Raw genomic sequence first — 17677 nt, 5'->3', positions numbered from 1 at the left:
GCGGGAGCACCGCCGCACTTCCCAAGTTGCGCACTTATCCAGTGCGCCACCGGGCCGGCCCTTAAATCATGATTTTAAAGCTTAGGAAATTACATTCATCAGTATATAAAAAGCATAGTACCTTACGACAAATTTGATTATATCCCAGGAATGTGAAGTTTAACATTTGGAAATCAATTATATAATTCACCACATTAATAGAAGAAGGGAGAAAACTCATTGTATCATCTCAAGAGATGCAGAAAAGTCACCTGATAAAATTATGAAAATGCGAGTTCCACAATGCTTGATCATAAAGTTTCCCAGTATTTATTTACTTACTTAAAATTATCTTTTATTTTCTTTCTCAATACTGAAAGCTCCCCACTCCCAACACACACACCCCAGATATGCAATATCAAGTGAGCCGTTTAAATTCTTGTCTCAGGACATTAATACTATCATACCACTGTTTTCTGACTTGCATGTTGCCTTTGAGAATTCAGCTATCTAAATTATCTTTATGTTGCCTTTCCTTCCGGCTGCTTCTCTCTGTCTTCAATACTATACTTTTTCACCTATATATATTTCCTTATTGGGTATTCCATTTGGAATCATTTCACCAACTCATACTCTTTTTCTTTAATTCTGTCACTTCGAGTGGACATATTGTGGACTCTCACAGTATCATCAATATTCTACACTTTGGTCTTATACCATCTATCTCTTTATCTCTTTTTGCTGGGTTTTTGCAAATATCCTAATTCTTTCTTCAGTTATGCTTCATCTGTATTTAAGTTTTCAACTTTAAGTTAAGCTTTAAGCTTTAAGTTCTAATACTGAGTTTTCAACTTTACAGATTTTTTTTAATTTCTAGAAGTTCTATTATTTTTAGTGACCCTGGCCATATTTTATAATATCTTTTTCTCACAAATGTTAATGTGTTTAAAAGGAATAAAGTTTTTAAATGAGTCTGAAGGAAACTATAAGCACTTGTAAAGACTTGTTGAAAAGTAAGGCATAGTTCTCACTAAGGAGTCACTCACTTGCTATTGCACAAAACAAAACTAAATAAATAAGTTACATTTTAAAGTGTAATAGAATAGATGTGAGAGCATAAAAGAATACATTATTCTTTGTGTTATTTGACTTTTAAGAATTAAAATGATAATCTTTTTTCTATATATGGGCACATAGAATATATATTTTTAAGTATCTATAAAATATGGTGACCTCATATTTCTCATCTTTTAAATGATACGATAATATTTTCTGGAAAGTATTCTATTACATGCCACATCATTTGTTTGCAGTGAAAAAATAACTGAAAGGTATATAATTTTGCAAGACTTGAAAAACCTACTATTTATAAAAGATGAGTTACAATTACTGTTGAGTATTGAAAGCTAACAGGTAAAAATGTGACACTTATTTGCTAAACATAGACACAAATGTTGTAATATAGGCTTACACTTCTGAAAGATGAAAACAGCAGAAAAATTATTTTCTCAACAACAAAGGAATACAGAAAGAACAAGAAAATATTAAAATGGCAAAAGTAGAGAAAAATAAAAGATTATAAAAATGAATGTAAATGAAAAAAAATTTATTAAGTTGACCACATATAAAAATATAGTTACTTTAAAAGCTCTCTGTATCCTAGAATTATCCATTAGAAAGCATAAGCTAATAAAGATTTTTGCCACAATTGCAACAATTATATAAAATGCATAGGGCAACAGCACGCACAGCCACTTCCCAGTCCCCAGGAAGCACTCCACTGGCCAGCCCCAACTGATGGCAACAGAGCACCATCCACCTCGCCAGAAGCAGCACTCCCTGCCACTACTGCAGACACCGATGTTGAGTGAGTGGCCCACAACAGCCCAACCACAGCAACTCCCACCACAGGGTGGCTTACTGCCACACCAGCAGCCTCTGCCACCTTATACACAGCTCACAGACCATTCATCAGTATAGAAAGAGAGTCACCAGTGGAGCCCAGGGAGAGGTGAGAGAGTGCAGACCTGTGACCCAGTGACCTAACCAACAAGGGGAATTATGCTGCCATTCATGGTAGCACACCTGGGGATGGAAGGTATATGTGCAGCCCACAGGACTGTCTTCATCTGAGAGAGACATAAGTGGAACCTCTGAGAGCACAGAAACCCAGAATAGCCAAATAGAGTAAGAAAGAAAATTCCCATTAACCACCAACCCATTTCTCAACTAGGTGAAACAAGGTCCCAGGAGGAGGCTCTGCCTGTAAGAAAGAAGAAAGAGAAAACCTTCCCATGGTCACCCATTCAAACTGAAGAGCACCAACACACCCAAGTACAGATGTCAGGGTCACAGGGACCTAGCTGGGGTGCAAATAGGCCTGCCCAGGATCACCCACCACAGCCAAAGAGTGACAGGGCATCAAGGTGCTTTCCCCAAGAACTTGAAAGCTCTCCCACATCCTGGATGAACCAATATAGTGCCTCCATCCTCAGTTAGGTATTACTAAGTGCTCCAGGGACTAGGCCTTGGAGGCACTCACATGCAATTCCAACACTGAATTCCACCAAAGTACCCACATGGAGACTACACTACTGCAGACTACACCACTGCATCTACCTGCAACCAATATTAAACACCCTAATCAATGGTCATTATAAAACATGCCCACAAGAGGAACTCCTGCTCCTCAAAACCCACTCTAGAGTACCAGAAAAAGCAACTGCTCCAGATGAATAGACACCAATGTGGAGATACTGGAAATAAAAAAAAAAAAAAGAAAATATGACACACCAAGGGAATATAATAAATCTCGAGTACCAGACCCTCTAGAACATGAAGTCCTTGAAATGACTGAAAAGGAATTCCAAGAAACATTCTAAAGGAAACACGATGAGATACAAGCAGACTCGGTTAGATGACACAACAAAATGAGAAAAAGTATTCAGGATCTAACAGAAGAAATGCACTAAAGAGACTAATGCTTTCAGAAAGAATATAGCAGAACTCCTGGAGCTGAAGGATTCCTTCAAAAAATAAAAAATGCAACCAAAAGTTTAAAAAGCAAGTTAGAACAAGCAGAGTAAACAATTTCTGCCATTGAAGATGGTCTTTTTCATATAACAAAGGTGGACAAAAATAAATAAAAGAATTTTTTTTAAATGAAGAAAATCTAAGAGAGTTAGCAGACAACCTGAAGCACAAAAAATCCAAATCATAAGTGTTCCAGAAGAGGAGGAGAAAGGAAAGATCATTAAAAACATATTCAATAAAATAATAGCAAAAATTCCCAGATATAAGGAGAGATACAGACCATCAGATACAGGAGGCTCAAAAACCCCGAAACAAATTCAATCCAAAAAGGTCCTCTCTGAGACACTTTATAGTCAAACTGGGAAAGCTCAAAGATGCAACTTTAAAAACAGCAAGAGAAAAGTGTCAAATCACTATAAGGGAGCACCCATCAGACTAACAGCAGACTTTTCAACAGAAACCCTAAAAGTCAGAAGAGAATGGGATGATATATTCAAAATACTAAAAGAAAAAAATTGCAAGCCAAGAACAATACACCTAGCAAAGCTATCCTTTAGAAAGAAGGGAGAAATAGTATATTTCCTAGACAAAAAAAACTGTGGGAGTTCTCTGTCACATGACCAGCCCTATAAGAAATTCTCAAGGGAGTACTACATCTGGAATATGAAAAGGAATAATCACTACTATGAATACACAAGAAAAAAACCCACTAGTAGAAGAAAAATTCAAATGAGAAAGAGAAAGGAACTTTATCTAACCACCTCAAAAAACCAAGAAACATGGAAGACAAACAATGAAAGAAGAAAGGAATAAAGATATTTTAAATCCAAACAAAAATTGATAAAATGCCAAGGGGAAGTCAATACTTTTTGATAATAACCCTAAGTGTAAATGGATTAAATTTCCCATTCAAAAGAGACAGACTGATTGATTGGATTAAAAAGCTAGACCAAAATATATGCTGTCTTCCAGAGATACAACTGAACTGTAAACACACATACAGAATAAGTACAAAAGGATGAAAAAGATATACCATGCAAATGTAAACCAAAAATGAGCAGGAGTAGCTATTCTTATATCAGATAAAATAGACTTTAAACTAAGAAGCATACAAAGAGACAAAGAAAGCCATTATCTAATGATAAAGGGATCTATCCAGCAAGAAGACATAACAATCATAAATATATATGCACCCAACTTCAGAGCAGCCAGATATATAAAGCAAACACAATTACACCTAAACAAATAGACCCACATACAGTTATAGTTGGGCACCTGAACACCCCTCTCTCAATATTGTCTCTGTATACCTGGGAAGATTTCTGCTATTATTTCATTATTTCATTGTCTTAAATTGTCTCTGCTGAGGACATGATCCTGTACATAGAAAAGTCTAAAGACTCTACAAAAAAAAAAAAAAACCTCTTAGAGTTGATAAATGATTTCAGAAACATTTCTGATACAAAATCAACACTTAAAATCCAGTAGCATTTTTATACTACAATGAACTAGCAGAAAAAGAAATCAAGAAAGCTAGCCCACTTACAATAGTCACCAAAAAAATAAAATACCTAGGAATAAAGTTAAGAAAGGAGGTGAAAGATCTGTACAACAAGAAATACAAAGCACTGTCAAAATAAATTAAAGAGGCCACAAAATGATAGAAAAACATTCCACGCTCTTGGATTGGAATAATTAATGTTGTGGAAATGTCCATACTACCCAAAGCTATCTACAGATTCAATGCAATTCCCCTCAAAATACCAATGGCATTCTTCACAGAAATAGAAAAAAAATCCTAACTTCATATGGAACAACAAACTACCCTGAATAACCAAAGCAATCCTGAGATAAATAAATAAATAAAGCCAGAGGCACTATACTACCAGACTTCAGATTATACTACAAAGCTATAGTAACCAAAACAACATACTACTGGAATAAAAACAGACACTCAGATCAATGGAACAGAGTAAAGAACCCAGAAATCAACCCATACACCTACAGCCAACTGATTTTCAATGAAGGTACCAAGAACATACATTGGGAGAAAGACTGTCTCTTCCACAAATGGTGCATGGAAAACTGTAAATCCATGTGTAGAAGAATGAAACTAGACCCATACCTCTCACCATATACCGAAATCAACTCAAAATGGATTGAACACTTAAATAAACACCCTGAAACTATAAAACTCCTAAAAGAAAACAGGGGAAACACTTCAGAAGTTAAAACTAGGCAAAGACTTTATGAATATGACCCCAAAAGCACAGGCAATAAAAGGAAAAATAAACAAATGGGATTATATCAAACTAAAAAGCTTCTGCACAGCAATAGAAACAATTAACAGAGCGAAAAGACAACCTACAGAGTGGGAGAAAATATTTATAACTATGCATCTGACAAAGGATTAAAATCCAGACTATACAAGGAACTCAAACAACTTAATAGTAAAAAAAAAAAAAAAGAACCCAATTAAAAAATGTACAAAGGGGGCCGGCCCGTGGCTCACTCGGTAGCGTGCGGTGCTGATAACACCAAGGCCATGAGTTCGGATCCTATATAGGGATGGCCGGTTTGCTCACTGGCTGAGTGTGGTGCTGACAACACCAAGCCAAGGGTTGACATCCCCTTACCGGTCATCTTTAAAAAAAAAAAAATGTACAAAGAAGCTGAATAGGCATTTCTCAAAGGAAGATATATTAATGGCCAGCAGACACATGCAAAAATGCTCACATCACTCAACATCAGGAAAATTCAAATCAAAACCACATTGAGATATCATCTCATCCCAGTTGTACTAGCTAATATCAAAAAGACAGAGAACAATAAATGCTGGCGAGGATGTAGAGAAAGGGGAGCCCTCCTAAACCTGCTGGTGGGACTGTAAATTGGTGCAGCCATTATGGAAAATGGTTTCAACAGTTCTACAGATAAAACTGTCATATGATCCAGCAATTCCACTGCTGGGTATCTCCCCAAAGGAATGGAAATCTTCGTGTCTAAGGGATATCCGTACTCCTATGTTTATTGCAGCTCTATTTGCAATAGTCATGAGTTGGAACCAGCCTAAATGTCCATCATTGGATGACTGGATAAAGAAAATGTGGTATAATTTACCCAGTGGAATACTACTCTGCCATAGGAAAGAATGAAACACTGCCATTTGCAGCAACATAGATGAACTTAGAGAAAGTTATTTTAAGTGTAATAAGCCAGGCACAGATAGAGAAATACTGCATGCCCTCATATATAAGTGGAAGTTTAAAAAATAAATAAATAAACAAATAAATTTTAAAAAATTTGAACTTAGAGAAAGTTATTTTAAGTGTAATAAGCCAGGCACAGATAGAGAAATACTGCATGTCCTCATATATAAGTGGAAGTTTAAAAAATAAATAAATAAACAAATAAATTTTAAAAAATTTTTTAAAAAGGAAAGATACAACAATCATGATAGTATGTCGACCTTTCAAGGGGAGAAAACAGAACTGAGATTGCCAGAGGTGGGAAAGGGGGAGCAGGAGAGGGATAAGGGAGGAATTGGTAAAGGGCCACAAAAATTGATTACATCATATAATGTTGAATGCACTAATTATCCTGTTTTGAACATTACATTTTGCACACAGCTATTGATATTTATTGCTGTACCACACAGATATGTACAATCAACTATGTACCAATAACAAAAATTTAATTTTTTAAATGCATAGAAATATGTTTACTAAAATATGTGTAGCTGTCAAATATAGATACTCCATGACATTGCTAAAACATGTAAAAAGATGATGATGAAAACGCTAATAGTAGAAGCTACTATTACTTGAGTACTTCCTAGTGCTAAAAGCATAATTTATAGCATTTCATGTGATCCTCACAACTATTGAATGAAGTAATCTAATAGTCTCCATTGAACTTTAAAACTACTCAAGTACTTCTCAAATCTGTATTCAGCAGTAACACAGGAAATTAAACGTAGGCTCTCTGATATCAAAGGAAATATCAGCTTTGCTTTTATAAATGTGCTGCAAATGAATCAATTATATATATGCTAAATGCAATTCTGCTAAAATACAAATGGGAATTATTTTTTAAATGAAAAATAATTCTGAAGTTCACTGAAATATTGAGTAATATTAGCTAAGAAGTTTTTGGAAAAGATGCATCCCTATAGGGCATTAAATTCTGTCATGCAACAAGCATGTGATACCAACATAAAAATAGACAAGCAAATTGATGGAACAAAACATATTCACTTGAATATGATCTAGTATGTATAAAAATGTGTCATATGGTCACAATAAACTTCGCAAACCAAAAATGAATAATTATTATTTGTTAGAAATTTTAACCTAATTGAAGAACTATTGATTAATGTTTAACCAGAAGACCAGTATTTTACTGATCTTGCTTTAGCCTGGCAGTCCATTTTATCATGAATTATTTGAGACTTATTTGCCTGAAGACCAATCGAAAATTGAAAACAAGCTATTCCTTTATTTTAAGTAGCTGGAATCAGATGTCACATTGAACTAGAGCATTTGGAGAAGCCGTGAAGTCTTGTGAGCGCTGGACTTTCCCTTCTGCCTAAATTTAATAACTAAGCCTAGTTAAGAAAAAAAAACAAAACAAAACAAAAAAACCTGACATAATGGGGTTTGATACGATCCACATTTAGAGGAAGAGAAATGAAAGAACTGACTTTCTGGCCTGGCCTGACATGGATAAGTATCAGAGCAGTGATATACCACCTGAATACATTTTTAAAACAAGTGATTTACCCCCACTAATACATTTGGCTCAATTAAGTTTCTAGATTCTTATTTAGTGTTTATATATCTTTAAGAAAACAAAAGAAAAGCAGAGAAAGTAAGGCAAAAATTTTCATTACCTCTCTGTATTTTTTAAAAAATATGTCAGAAAAATTGACTAACTGATGAAAAACAATTGAATTAGGTTCACACCTTATGGAAAAAAATAACATTTATATTAACTAAAATTTAAATATAATATACAAAAACATTACCATTGTAAAATTTATCTGATTTTTGAGCAGGTAAATACATACAATAAATTTTAAAAGACCAACAAAATGACATACAAATGTTATACTTCTCTATTCAAAAAACTGATTAAAATGTTAAAAGAAAATAGAAACAGAATAATATTCACACGAATAATTACAAGACAAGTGTCAAATTTAGTATATTCCAGGACTGATCCCATGTCTACACCTCCATTCAGGAATAGTTGTTTCTAGACTGTGTGATCACATTTCAGAATATTCCACATGCTTTGGATATGAATTTGGATACATTTCGAAAATAAGATTTCTGGAGCCGTACTGTAGCTGAGTTCTGACTCCACCAAGTGACTCGGTCTCCCAGTACCTCAATTTTGTCATTTGAAAAACGGTGATACAAAGAATATATATATTGCATGTGCTCTTAATGTATCAGCTTTTATTATTACATAATGCAACACTTTATATTAAGAGGATAATGAGAAAATAAAATTTACTAGAATGTTATTGCCACAATTTTTTATGTGAAGAATTGCCTTTTGAATGATATATTGTGGGTCCCCTTTTTATAAGTGTAGTAACTCCAAGGATGATACTCCCAGAAAGTAAAACTCTTTAGGAAGCAATAGGCCTTTTACTCGAAAATGTTCTATGTAACCACTGCCAGTATGTTTTGCCAGCAAAACAATGGGCTTTACTTTGTAAAAAGGTAAAAATATTACATACAGATATAATATTATTTTAATGATTACATAGTAAAATCTCAATATTTACTTCTTAATCAAAGTAAAATTAAATATTATCACATTGTAAATTGAGAACATATATGTTTTCATGTATTCTAAGCAAATAAGTAATGCGTGTACTTATATTGTTAGAAACATTATTTTAGAAAACTTAGAAAAGTGATATTTGTTGCCATACATATAAATATCTTTAACATAATAGTTATACAAGAACAAGGATAACTAGAATCCTTAGGGGAAAAAATTGTCCACTATATAATTGTTTAATAAATATCACTGAGGGCACCATTTCTTATGTAATATTCTTTTCACAGCATCTTTCACGTCCCTGTTTCTCAGACTATATATTACAGGGTTTAGCATTGGTATTATAAGTGTGTAGATCACAGCTACAATTTTGCTTCGCTCTGGTGAGGAGGTGCCCCCAGGTTGCGCATACATGAAGAAGACAGTTCCATAGAATAAACTCACCACTGCTATATGGGAGCCACAGGTGGAGAAGGTCTTAGTCCTGCCATGCGTCGAGGGGATCTTCAGGACAGTGGTGAGGATATAAGCATAGGAAACCAGAATGACAGTTGTGGTGCTGCTGATGATGAGAGCAGAGAGAATAAACAGTACAATCTCATTGACAAAGGTGTCAACACATGAGATCTTGATCAGGGCTGGAACATCACAGAAAAAGTGATCTAGTCTGTTTTCCTGACAGAAACGCAAACTGAAAGTGAGACCTGTCTGCACTATGGAGTTGATGCATCCACAGACGTAGGATCCAGTAACCAACTGAACACAGACTTTCTGGGACATGTACACATGGTAAAGGAGAGGGGAGCAAATGGCAGAGAATCGATCAAATGCCATGACAGCCAGCAGAAAGCCTTCAGTTGTGACAAAAAGGGCAAAGAAGAAAAATTGGGCTGCACAGCCATTGTATGAAATTTTCTTTTCATTAGTCAAGAAATTGGCTAAAGTTTTGGGAGCAATGACTGTGGAATAGCAGAGATCTAAATAGGACAAGTTTCGAAGGAAGAAATACATAGGCGTTTGAAGTCTGGAGTCCATCTTAGTGACAATCATCATGCTGATATTTCCCACCCCAATAACGATGTAGATCATCAAGAACACGAAGAATAAGAGGATCTGTAGCTTTTGAGGGATTCTAAACCCCAGTAGAATAAACTCAGTCACCTCTGAGTAATTCCTGTTCAGCTCACTCTTCATAGCTGAAATACATGTGGAACTGGAGGAATGGTAAAAATGAAAGAAATGAGTGATTGGAATACTTGTCTTAGTAAAAATAACTGGTGAACCAGCATAAAAGAAAATTTATTTTATCATATTTCTCCCAATATTTTACAAAACACCAGTGAACATAAAGAATGGATTACTGTTTTTAAAGGTTTCCTAGTGACAAGTTGGATATGATTGGTAAGCCCTTTCAGATAGACTTATTTGCAAATAATGCAGATTTACCATCTAAGTGTGCTTTTGGGAGAGGGAGATTCTAGGAAAATATCTGGAAATAAGAGGGGTTTTGTTTCTGTTTTACTTGATTTTATTATGTTTACTGCCATTGAAAGTTGCATCTCTCAGTGGAAGATATTTCTCACAGACATTGTAACCTATTTCAGATTTTTATTTAGAATGAAAATTGAGTTCAACTGATATGATAGTCCATTTTTTAATGATTATTTAGTTTTTTATTCACTATAGTAAAATGATAAATAACATTCTAGCTATCTTTTTTTATATTAGCAAGAAGCCTGACAAACACTTCATCCTTTTACACATTATCCGCATATCATCATTTCTTTTATTATTTTTGTTCCTGTGGTGACATAAATTCTTAGTGGTATAATTCATCTGCTGAAAGCATTAGTGATTTTTCCTTACATTTCCTAAACACAATAAAATCAGACTTTTATTTGTTTGTCTTCCTTTCTTCCTCCCTTCCTTCCTTCTCCAGCCTTCCTTTCTTCACTATTTTGTTCCCTTTGGATTTTGAACACAGAAATGCAAGTGGAGAACTCTAAGATCCTGGGTGGAGATATCACTTCCTTTTTAGGAAAAAAAAAATTCAAATGCAAAAGTCTGTGCATATGAAGGATAAGAGGCACACCAAACAATTTAAAGATTGCACAAATTTGAATAATATTTCTTTAGGATTATGTTATTATGACTATAAAAATTCTTTAATAAAATACAGTGAAGAGGTACAGAAAGGAAAACATTTTGTACTAATTTTATGACTGAGGAAACTAAAATTAAAAAGCAGATTTAAGAGGCTTATTTAGAGTTATGAGATTGAGCAGCACACTGGTTTAATTACATAAAAGTATAATTATAACTTTGTATATAAATTATATAATTATAATAATTGGAATTATAAATTATGTAATTACAATTATAGTTTATAATTATAAAGTATGTGATCATGTCTTTTGTATTTTTATTGTCATTGCTATGGTTTCACTAATTTTGACATTTGTTTGATGCAGATTGGACTTCTAGAAATATATTAGAATCAATTTGATCTAGGTACAATATTCTACTTTCTTGAAAAAAATTAAAACTTAACAGTAATATTATGTGATTAATTTTAGAAGGCAGAGAAATGGTCAAAATAACTTCTGGCTGGGTCTATGAACTATAAAACTGCATGTTTTCCTTAATTCATGTTGTCCGTAAACAAGTTCTTGCTTTCAATAGAAATATTTTTAAAAAAGAAAGAAATGTAACTAAAGCTATCTAAAGAAAGGGATATGGGAGTAAACAAATTAAATATGAGGTATCCTCAAGAATGAATACTACTTCTTATCTCAGTAAACACTATATGTAAAATCAAGTATATTCATGAGAAAACAAAAACATTAAGACAAACATACCTGTGTTTAACAGGAAGTTTTTCTGCAACACAGATTGCATTTTCTCACTGTTCAGATTATGACTCAAATTTGCTAAAATGAACAAGCACAAGTAAAAATTGTAGCTTATCTCTTACCTTACTATTAATTTTGTAGTTTACTGTACTTTTTCATTGACTAAACTAATAAATAGACCTGGGATGGATCCTGAGAGAAATTCTCTCATGGGGAGGGAAACCAAAGTGGTGGGTAATCCCTCTGCAAGATGTTCGTTGGGGACAGAAGGCCTCTCTTACCAGTAAAATATATTGTGTCATAAGGCAAAAAGAAAAATGAGAGAAGAAATTATTAACTAGTAAACGTATCAGACCTATGGAAATGGAACGTTAAAAGTCTCTCCAGAGGACATGTGAACTAATCTTCTACTTACGGAACTAAATAATAAAACAAACAGATTTGAATGAGTAGTACTTGATTCTTCTTTTATCTTCATGATTTATACAGAGATATATTTGCTACTTTTTATTTGCATGGGTTATAACCCATAAACTCATTTCTTATCTCTATTGTAAAAGCATCATGCTGGTATCAATCAGAAGAAAATTAATGCAGAGAATAAACTAACAGTCAATAGAAGTGCTGGGGGGCGGGAGGTGGGAAGGGATATTGAAGTAACACAGACACTAGCAAGACAGACAGTCATATCACCATCTATAATTTCAAAGCACAGGAAAAGATGGTATTAAAAGATACCAGAAGCCTGGGAGTTTCTTCAAGAGTGAGAGCCATGGTAGGATTTACCCACCAGGTGCTAGAACCAAAAACAAAAACACCCCAAGAAGCATCTTGAAAGAGAAAGAACTACCCTCTCTTCATACCTCCTCAAAGCTGCCATTGTAGTGCAAAAGCAGACACAGAAAATAGGGAAACAAATGAGTAAAACTGAATCGGGCTCATAGATTATATAGCTTGCTGACCATTACTCTGGAATATACAAAGGTTCTACAAATAACATTTTGGGAAAGAAAGAATTTTACATAAAAATTTTCAAGGCTTTCCATAATCGTGTTCTGTGGCTTCACAAAATTCTGGCTGTTTTTGCTGCATCAGCTTCTTTACTAATAAGACAATAAGTTTAATTTGTCCTGTGTAGATGACATGTTAAAACATGTAAAATATCTTAGTAAAAACAGAACATTGTTCTGTAATGATATTCACTGAGAAGACAGCAGGTTACAAATGCTTTATTTAAAAGCAAATACTGCGTTTTAATGGAATGACCACAGATAAGGAGGCTAGCAAGTTTCTGAATCATTGAATAAAACATAACTAACATTTTTTAATTTAAGATTCTTCAAATATTTATGGATCCACTGCTTTTAAATTTTTCGCTTATTATCAGTTTACTCTATTATTTCTTAACATGACACTATACAAATTTTGACAAATAATATAACATTATTAAAACAGTACACAATCTAGACTTTGCTGTTGTTTTAATACATTTTTTGCTTATATATTTGGAACCCTCTACTATAATGTTAATAGTTCCAAGGTTCACAAAGATTTCTAAATTATAAAAAGGCATTTTATATTTAATTGCACATTTCTGCCCTCAGTTGGTGGCTGGTTCCTATTTTTTTTTTTACTTTTTGTCTTTTTTCATGTCCGGCAATGGATCACAACCCTCAGTGTCGCGCCCGTACCAGACTGGGACCGGCAACGGGATCTCAACCCTCAGTGCCAAGCAATCATTCAGCAACGACTGACTTCATTCTTGTAGGCTTCAGGGTCCACCCAGAGATCCACATTCTCCTCTTTCTGCTATTTCTGCTTGTATATGCCATGATCCTTCTAGGGAATGTTGGGATGATGTCCATTATTATAACTGATCCTCGGCTGAACACACCAATGTATTTCTTCCTAGGCAATCTTTCCTTCATTGATCTCTTCTATTCGTCTGTTATTGCACCCAAAGCTATGATCAACTTCTGGTCTGAGAGCAAGTCCATCTCCCTTGCAGGCTGTGTGGCCCAGCTCTTTCTCTTCGCCCTCTTCATTGTGACTGAGGGATTTCTCCTGGCAGCCATGGCTTATGACCGCTTCATTGCCATCTGCAACCCACTCCTCTACTCTGTTCAGATGTCAACACGTCTCTGCACTCAGTTGGTGGCTGGTTCCTATTTTTGTGGCTGCATCAGCTCAGTTCTTCAGACCAGCATGACATTTACTTTATCCTTTTGTGCTTCTCGGGTTGTTGACCACTTTTACTGTGATTCTCGCCCACTTCAGAGACTATCTTGTTCTGACCTCTTTATCCACAAAATGGTATCTTTTTTATTATCCAGCATCATTATCTTGCCTACCGTCATAGTCACTATTGTTTCTTATATGTATATTGTGTCCACAGTTCTAAAGATATGCTCCACTGAGGGACGTAAGAAAGCCTTTTCCACTTGCAGCTCTCACCTGGGAGTCGTGAGTGTGCTGTACGGTGCTGACTTTTTTATGTATCTCACTCCTGACAGGCTTCCTGAGCTGAATAAAGTGGCCTCCTTATGCTACTTCCTGGTCACTCCTATGTTGAATTCTTTGATTTGCTCTCTTAGGAACAAAGATGTCAAAGAAGCTTTGAGAAAGATCCTGGAGAAAAAATATATTTTTATTTAATTCTATTTTAACAGTGATGTAACTGAAAAGCCTGGACATTACGGTAATTCAGGGAAGCATTAATGCAAGGAATGCTTCCATTGACCTTAGAAATATTTAATCTTAGGGAGTTTATTTATTTGAATAGCCTGTACTTGATGCTGACTATAATTGTCTGTAATAGAAAATATAAACTGTTTCTTCTGGTTGTTGATTTTGGAACGGATCTCTCCCCAATTCCCATCATTTTCAGTAAAGGTAATGATTACCATGTAAATTGTTTTTAGGGAAAATATGTTTCCAAGTTCACTAGGATGTATTGTTTATCTTGAGTGAGTAATGTGTGTTATGAGGTTAGGGACATAATTGGCAGAAGTAACAAAATCTAATGTAATAAGCAGAGGAAAAAAACCATCAGATTTATTTAAGAAATGTTTTCAAGTGTGTAGTGAGAGTTTCGGATACTCTGCAGGGCGCAGTCATAAGGATGGCATGTGAGACATTTTAATTTGTCCAGAGGCTGGAAGAATGATACATTTATTTCATGGTTTCTCTCTATGCAATCATTATTTCTTTGTGAAAGTAAAGAGAATCCATTTTTGTAATTTATGCCTTGTGTTCATTCATTCATCAAATTAATATTTATTGATTTTTGATGCATTCTTGACCTTACGAAAATTCCTAAATATAAGTCATTAATTTCTGTACTTAAGAAGCTCAAAATCAAATGAGGGAGACATTGACTAGATGGAGAAACTAAAATGTCACATATTAAACACAGCAGTTCAAGGTATAGAAACTACAAAGGAAGTGGAGCCTCTCAAGATGAGTGATCTAATGGTCATGGAAACCTTTCTAAGTCCATTTTTAAAAATAGACAGAATAGAGGAAGATAAGATAGATAGGTTTTCATGCAGAGGGAAATAACTATGTGGCTAAATGCATGGAGTTTAATAACTGACTTTTAATGTGCAAAGCAGGGAGTGAGAGTTGAAATTTAAAAGGAAATCCATGGAAATCCTATATGACACATATGGAAACCTATATGACAAGCAAAGTAAGATGACCTTTTTTCTTTAGGAAGGGGGGACACATTGAAGATTTTTAAGAAAGGTAATATTGTGTTCAGATGGGCATTTTACAAAAATCACACTCATCTCTTTGCAGAAGATAAGTATTTATGGGATAAGATGAGAATTAAACTATGTTGTGGTATTTCAAGTAAGAAGTTATAGTGGCTTTAATGAAGGCAGTAATATTGGAAATATAGTGAGGAGAAAAAATATTTTGCTGCTGTCCCAGTTCCCTCAAAAGACAGGTTCTACGCCAAAAGACACGAGCTTAGAAAACCACAGGTTACCAACACCACCCCAAAATCTGCTTATAAAGTGGGGGTGTCACTCTGAGAAAAGTGGGCCACTGTTCCTGCCCCCAGTTTGGGAACAGTAGAGTAGAGGTTTTACACAGAATGAAAGGCATGTCATAGTAACAGAACTCCAGAGCTCTCCCCAAGTGATCTGACCTTATTTAAAACAAAAAGTGAGAAAGACCAAGCATAAGTGACCCATCAAACACAAAAGAGATTTGGTGCTAAACAATTAAGAGGTAACCATGAGGCCGGTTGCCTCAAGAAGAACCCTCCTGAAGTTGGAACAAACTTCAAAGAGTGGCCTCAAATACTATTCTTGCAAGTGGGAACCAAATACTAGTAGGATCAGACTGTAGGGCAATACAAGGGGACTTCAAAAAAGTACATGGAAAATAAAATTAAAAGATAAAAATAAAAACTATAAACTTTATTTCTCAATGTAAGCTTCACAAGTTCAAGACACTTTTCTAAGTGAAGATACCAGCCATTTAGTCCATCCCTGAAGAACTGAGGATTCTAGAAATTTAACCACGTCAATGCAGTCTTTTTTACATTATTAACTGAAGGAAAAATGGGTGATAGGTGCCCTTTAAAGAATTTTTAAGATTAGTTTTGGAGTGAGCAGAACTGAGGCCCTGTTGGGACCCAGAACCTCCTGGGCTGCAGCAGGGGGCGGATTTCAAGAGGGACAGGGTTTTTGTTTTTGTTTTTGTTTTTTTTTCCTTTCTCTTTCTTCCCATCCCCTGACTTTATAAATTGTTGGCTAAATAGAAAAACAAGGCAGTTGAGAAACTAATCAGTACTTTGCAAGACTAACGGCTGTCCTTTGAAACTTGCAGAAATTTCAAGAAGTGATCAAGGTCAAATGTCTGGAAGCTAACCCTATGCACCAGCAAAGTTAGCCAGAGCCTTATAAACCTGCACAAAGACTGCACAAAGAAGCTGACTTCACCCAGAAGCAAATAAAAATCCTGCAGAACCCTGAGATAATGGTGAGGATGAGAGCAAAAAACACATGGAGTCTTGGCAAAACTTTGCAGCTGACTCGTTATGTGAAGCCCCCATAGCTCACGTCCCCTTCTCTCCTGCTTCTCATTTCCTACCTTCCATTCCCTCAACCCCCTTTTAAAAAGCCCCTCAGTAAATCTGAGTCTTTGAGATGGGGTAGTCTACCATTTCCTTCAGGGGAATAAAGCTGCCTTCCTATTCCACCAACAATTTGACTTTTGAGTCACTTGTTTTTTACTGTTTGGGCAGCCGGCAGCCAGACTTAGGTCTGATAACATTAGGGAAAAAAAGAAGTCAGAAGAAGCCAAATCAAGACTGCAAGGAAGATGCTTAATGATGTCCCGTCAAACTCTAACAAAATTGCCTTTATTTGATGAGAGAAATGAGCAAGAGCTTTGTCGTGGTGAAGTTCTCTCTAGTGAAGCCTGCTTGGGCATTTTTATGCCACAGCTTTAGCTAACTTTCTCAAAACGCTTTCATAATGAGCAGTTGCTACTGTTCTTTGACCCTCCATAATGTAAACAAGCAAAGTGCCTGAGCATCCCAAAAAACTGTGCCATGACCTTTTCTCTTGACTGTTTCACTTTTTCTTTGACTCGACCACTTAAGCTTCTTGGTAGCTATGGCTTTGATTGTGCTTTGTCTTCGGGATCTTTTCCTTCAACTTCAAGGACTTTTTTTTTTTTTAGCATTTCTTCCATGCAGATCTGGTGATGATAAATTCCATCAGCTTTTGTTTGTCTGAGAAAGTTTTTATCTCCTCTTCATTTCTTTTTTTTTTTCCTGATAGTATAATTCTTTTTTTTTCCTCTAAATTTTTATTTTGTCGATATACAATGTGGTTGAATATTATGGCCCATCACCGAAACCTACCTCCCTCCTCCCTCTCCACCCTCCCACCCAACAATGTCCTTTCCATTTGCTTGTTGTAACAACTTCAAAGGATTGTAGTTGTTATATCTTCTCCCCCCCCCATTTTTCTTTTGTGTGTGTGTGTGTGTGTGTG

General features: G+C 35.2%; 2 protein-coding genes across 2 annotated transcripts; one reads left to right on the top strand and one right to left on the bottom strand.

Moving 5' to 3' along the window:
* Window positions 1–9054: 9054 nt before the first annotated feature.
* LOC103601895 (olfactory receptor 12-like) lies at window positions 9055–10002 on the bottom strand. Its single transcript, XM_008586303.1, has one exon. It carries the CDS (start codon window positions 10000–10002, stop codon window positions 9055–9057), a length of 948 nt encoding a protein of 315 aa, XP_008584525.1.
* Window positions 10003–13395: 3393 nt separating this feature from the next.
* Window positions 13396–14315, top strand: LOC103601894 (olfactory receptor 9K2-like). The gene has a single exon (XM_008586302.1). It carries the CDS (start codon window positions 13491–13493, stop codon window positions 14313–14315), a length of 825 nt encoding a protein of 274 aa, XP_008584524.1. The 5' UTR covers window positions 13396–13490.
* The last annotated feature ends 3362 nt before the right edge of the window (window positions 14316–17677 follow it).

This window comes from Galeopterus variegatus, unplaced genomic scaffold (assembly GCF_000696425.1).
Source record: "Galeopterus variegatus unplaced genomic scaffold, G_variegatus-3.0.2 Scaffold3928, whole genome shotgun sequence".
Lineage (NCBI taxonomy): Eukaryota > Metazoa > Chordata > Mammalia > Dermoptera > Cynocephalidae > Galeopterus > Galeopterus variegatus.
The sequence above is the reverse complement of the archived record's forward strand: the minus strand, read 5'-3'. Positions and strand labels throughout refer to the sequence as shown.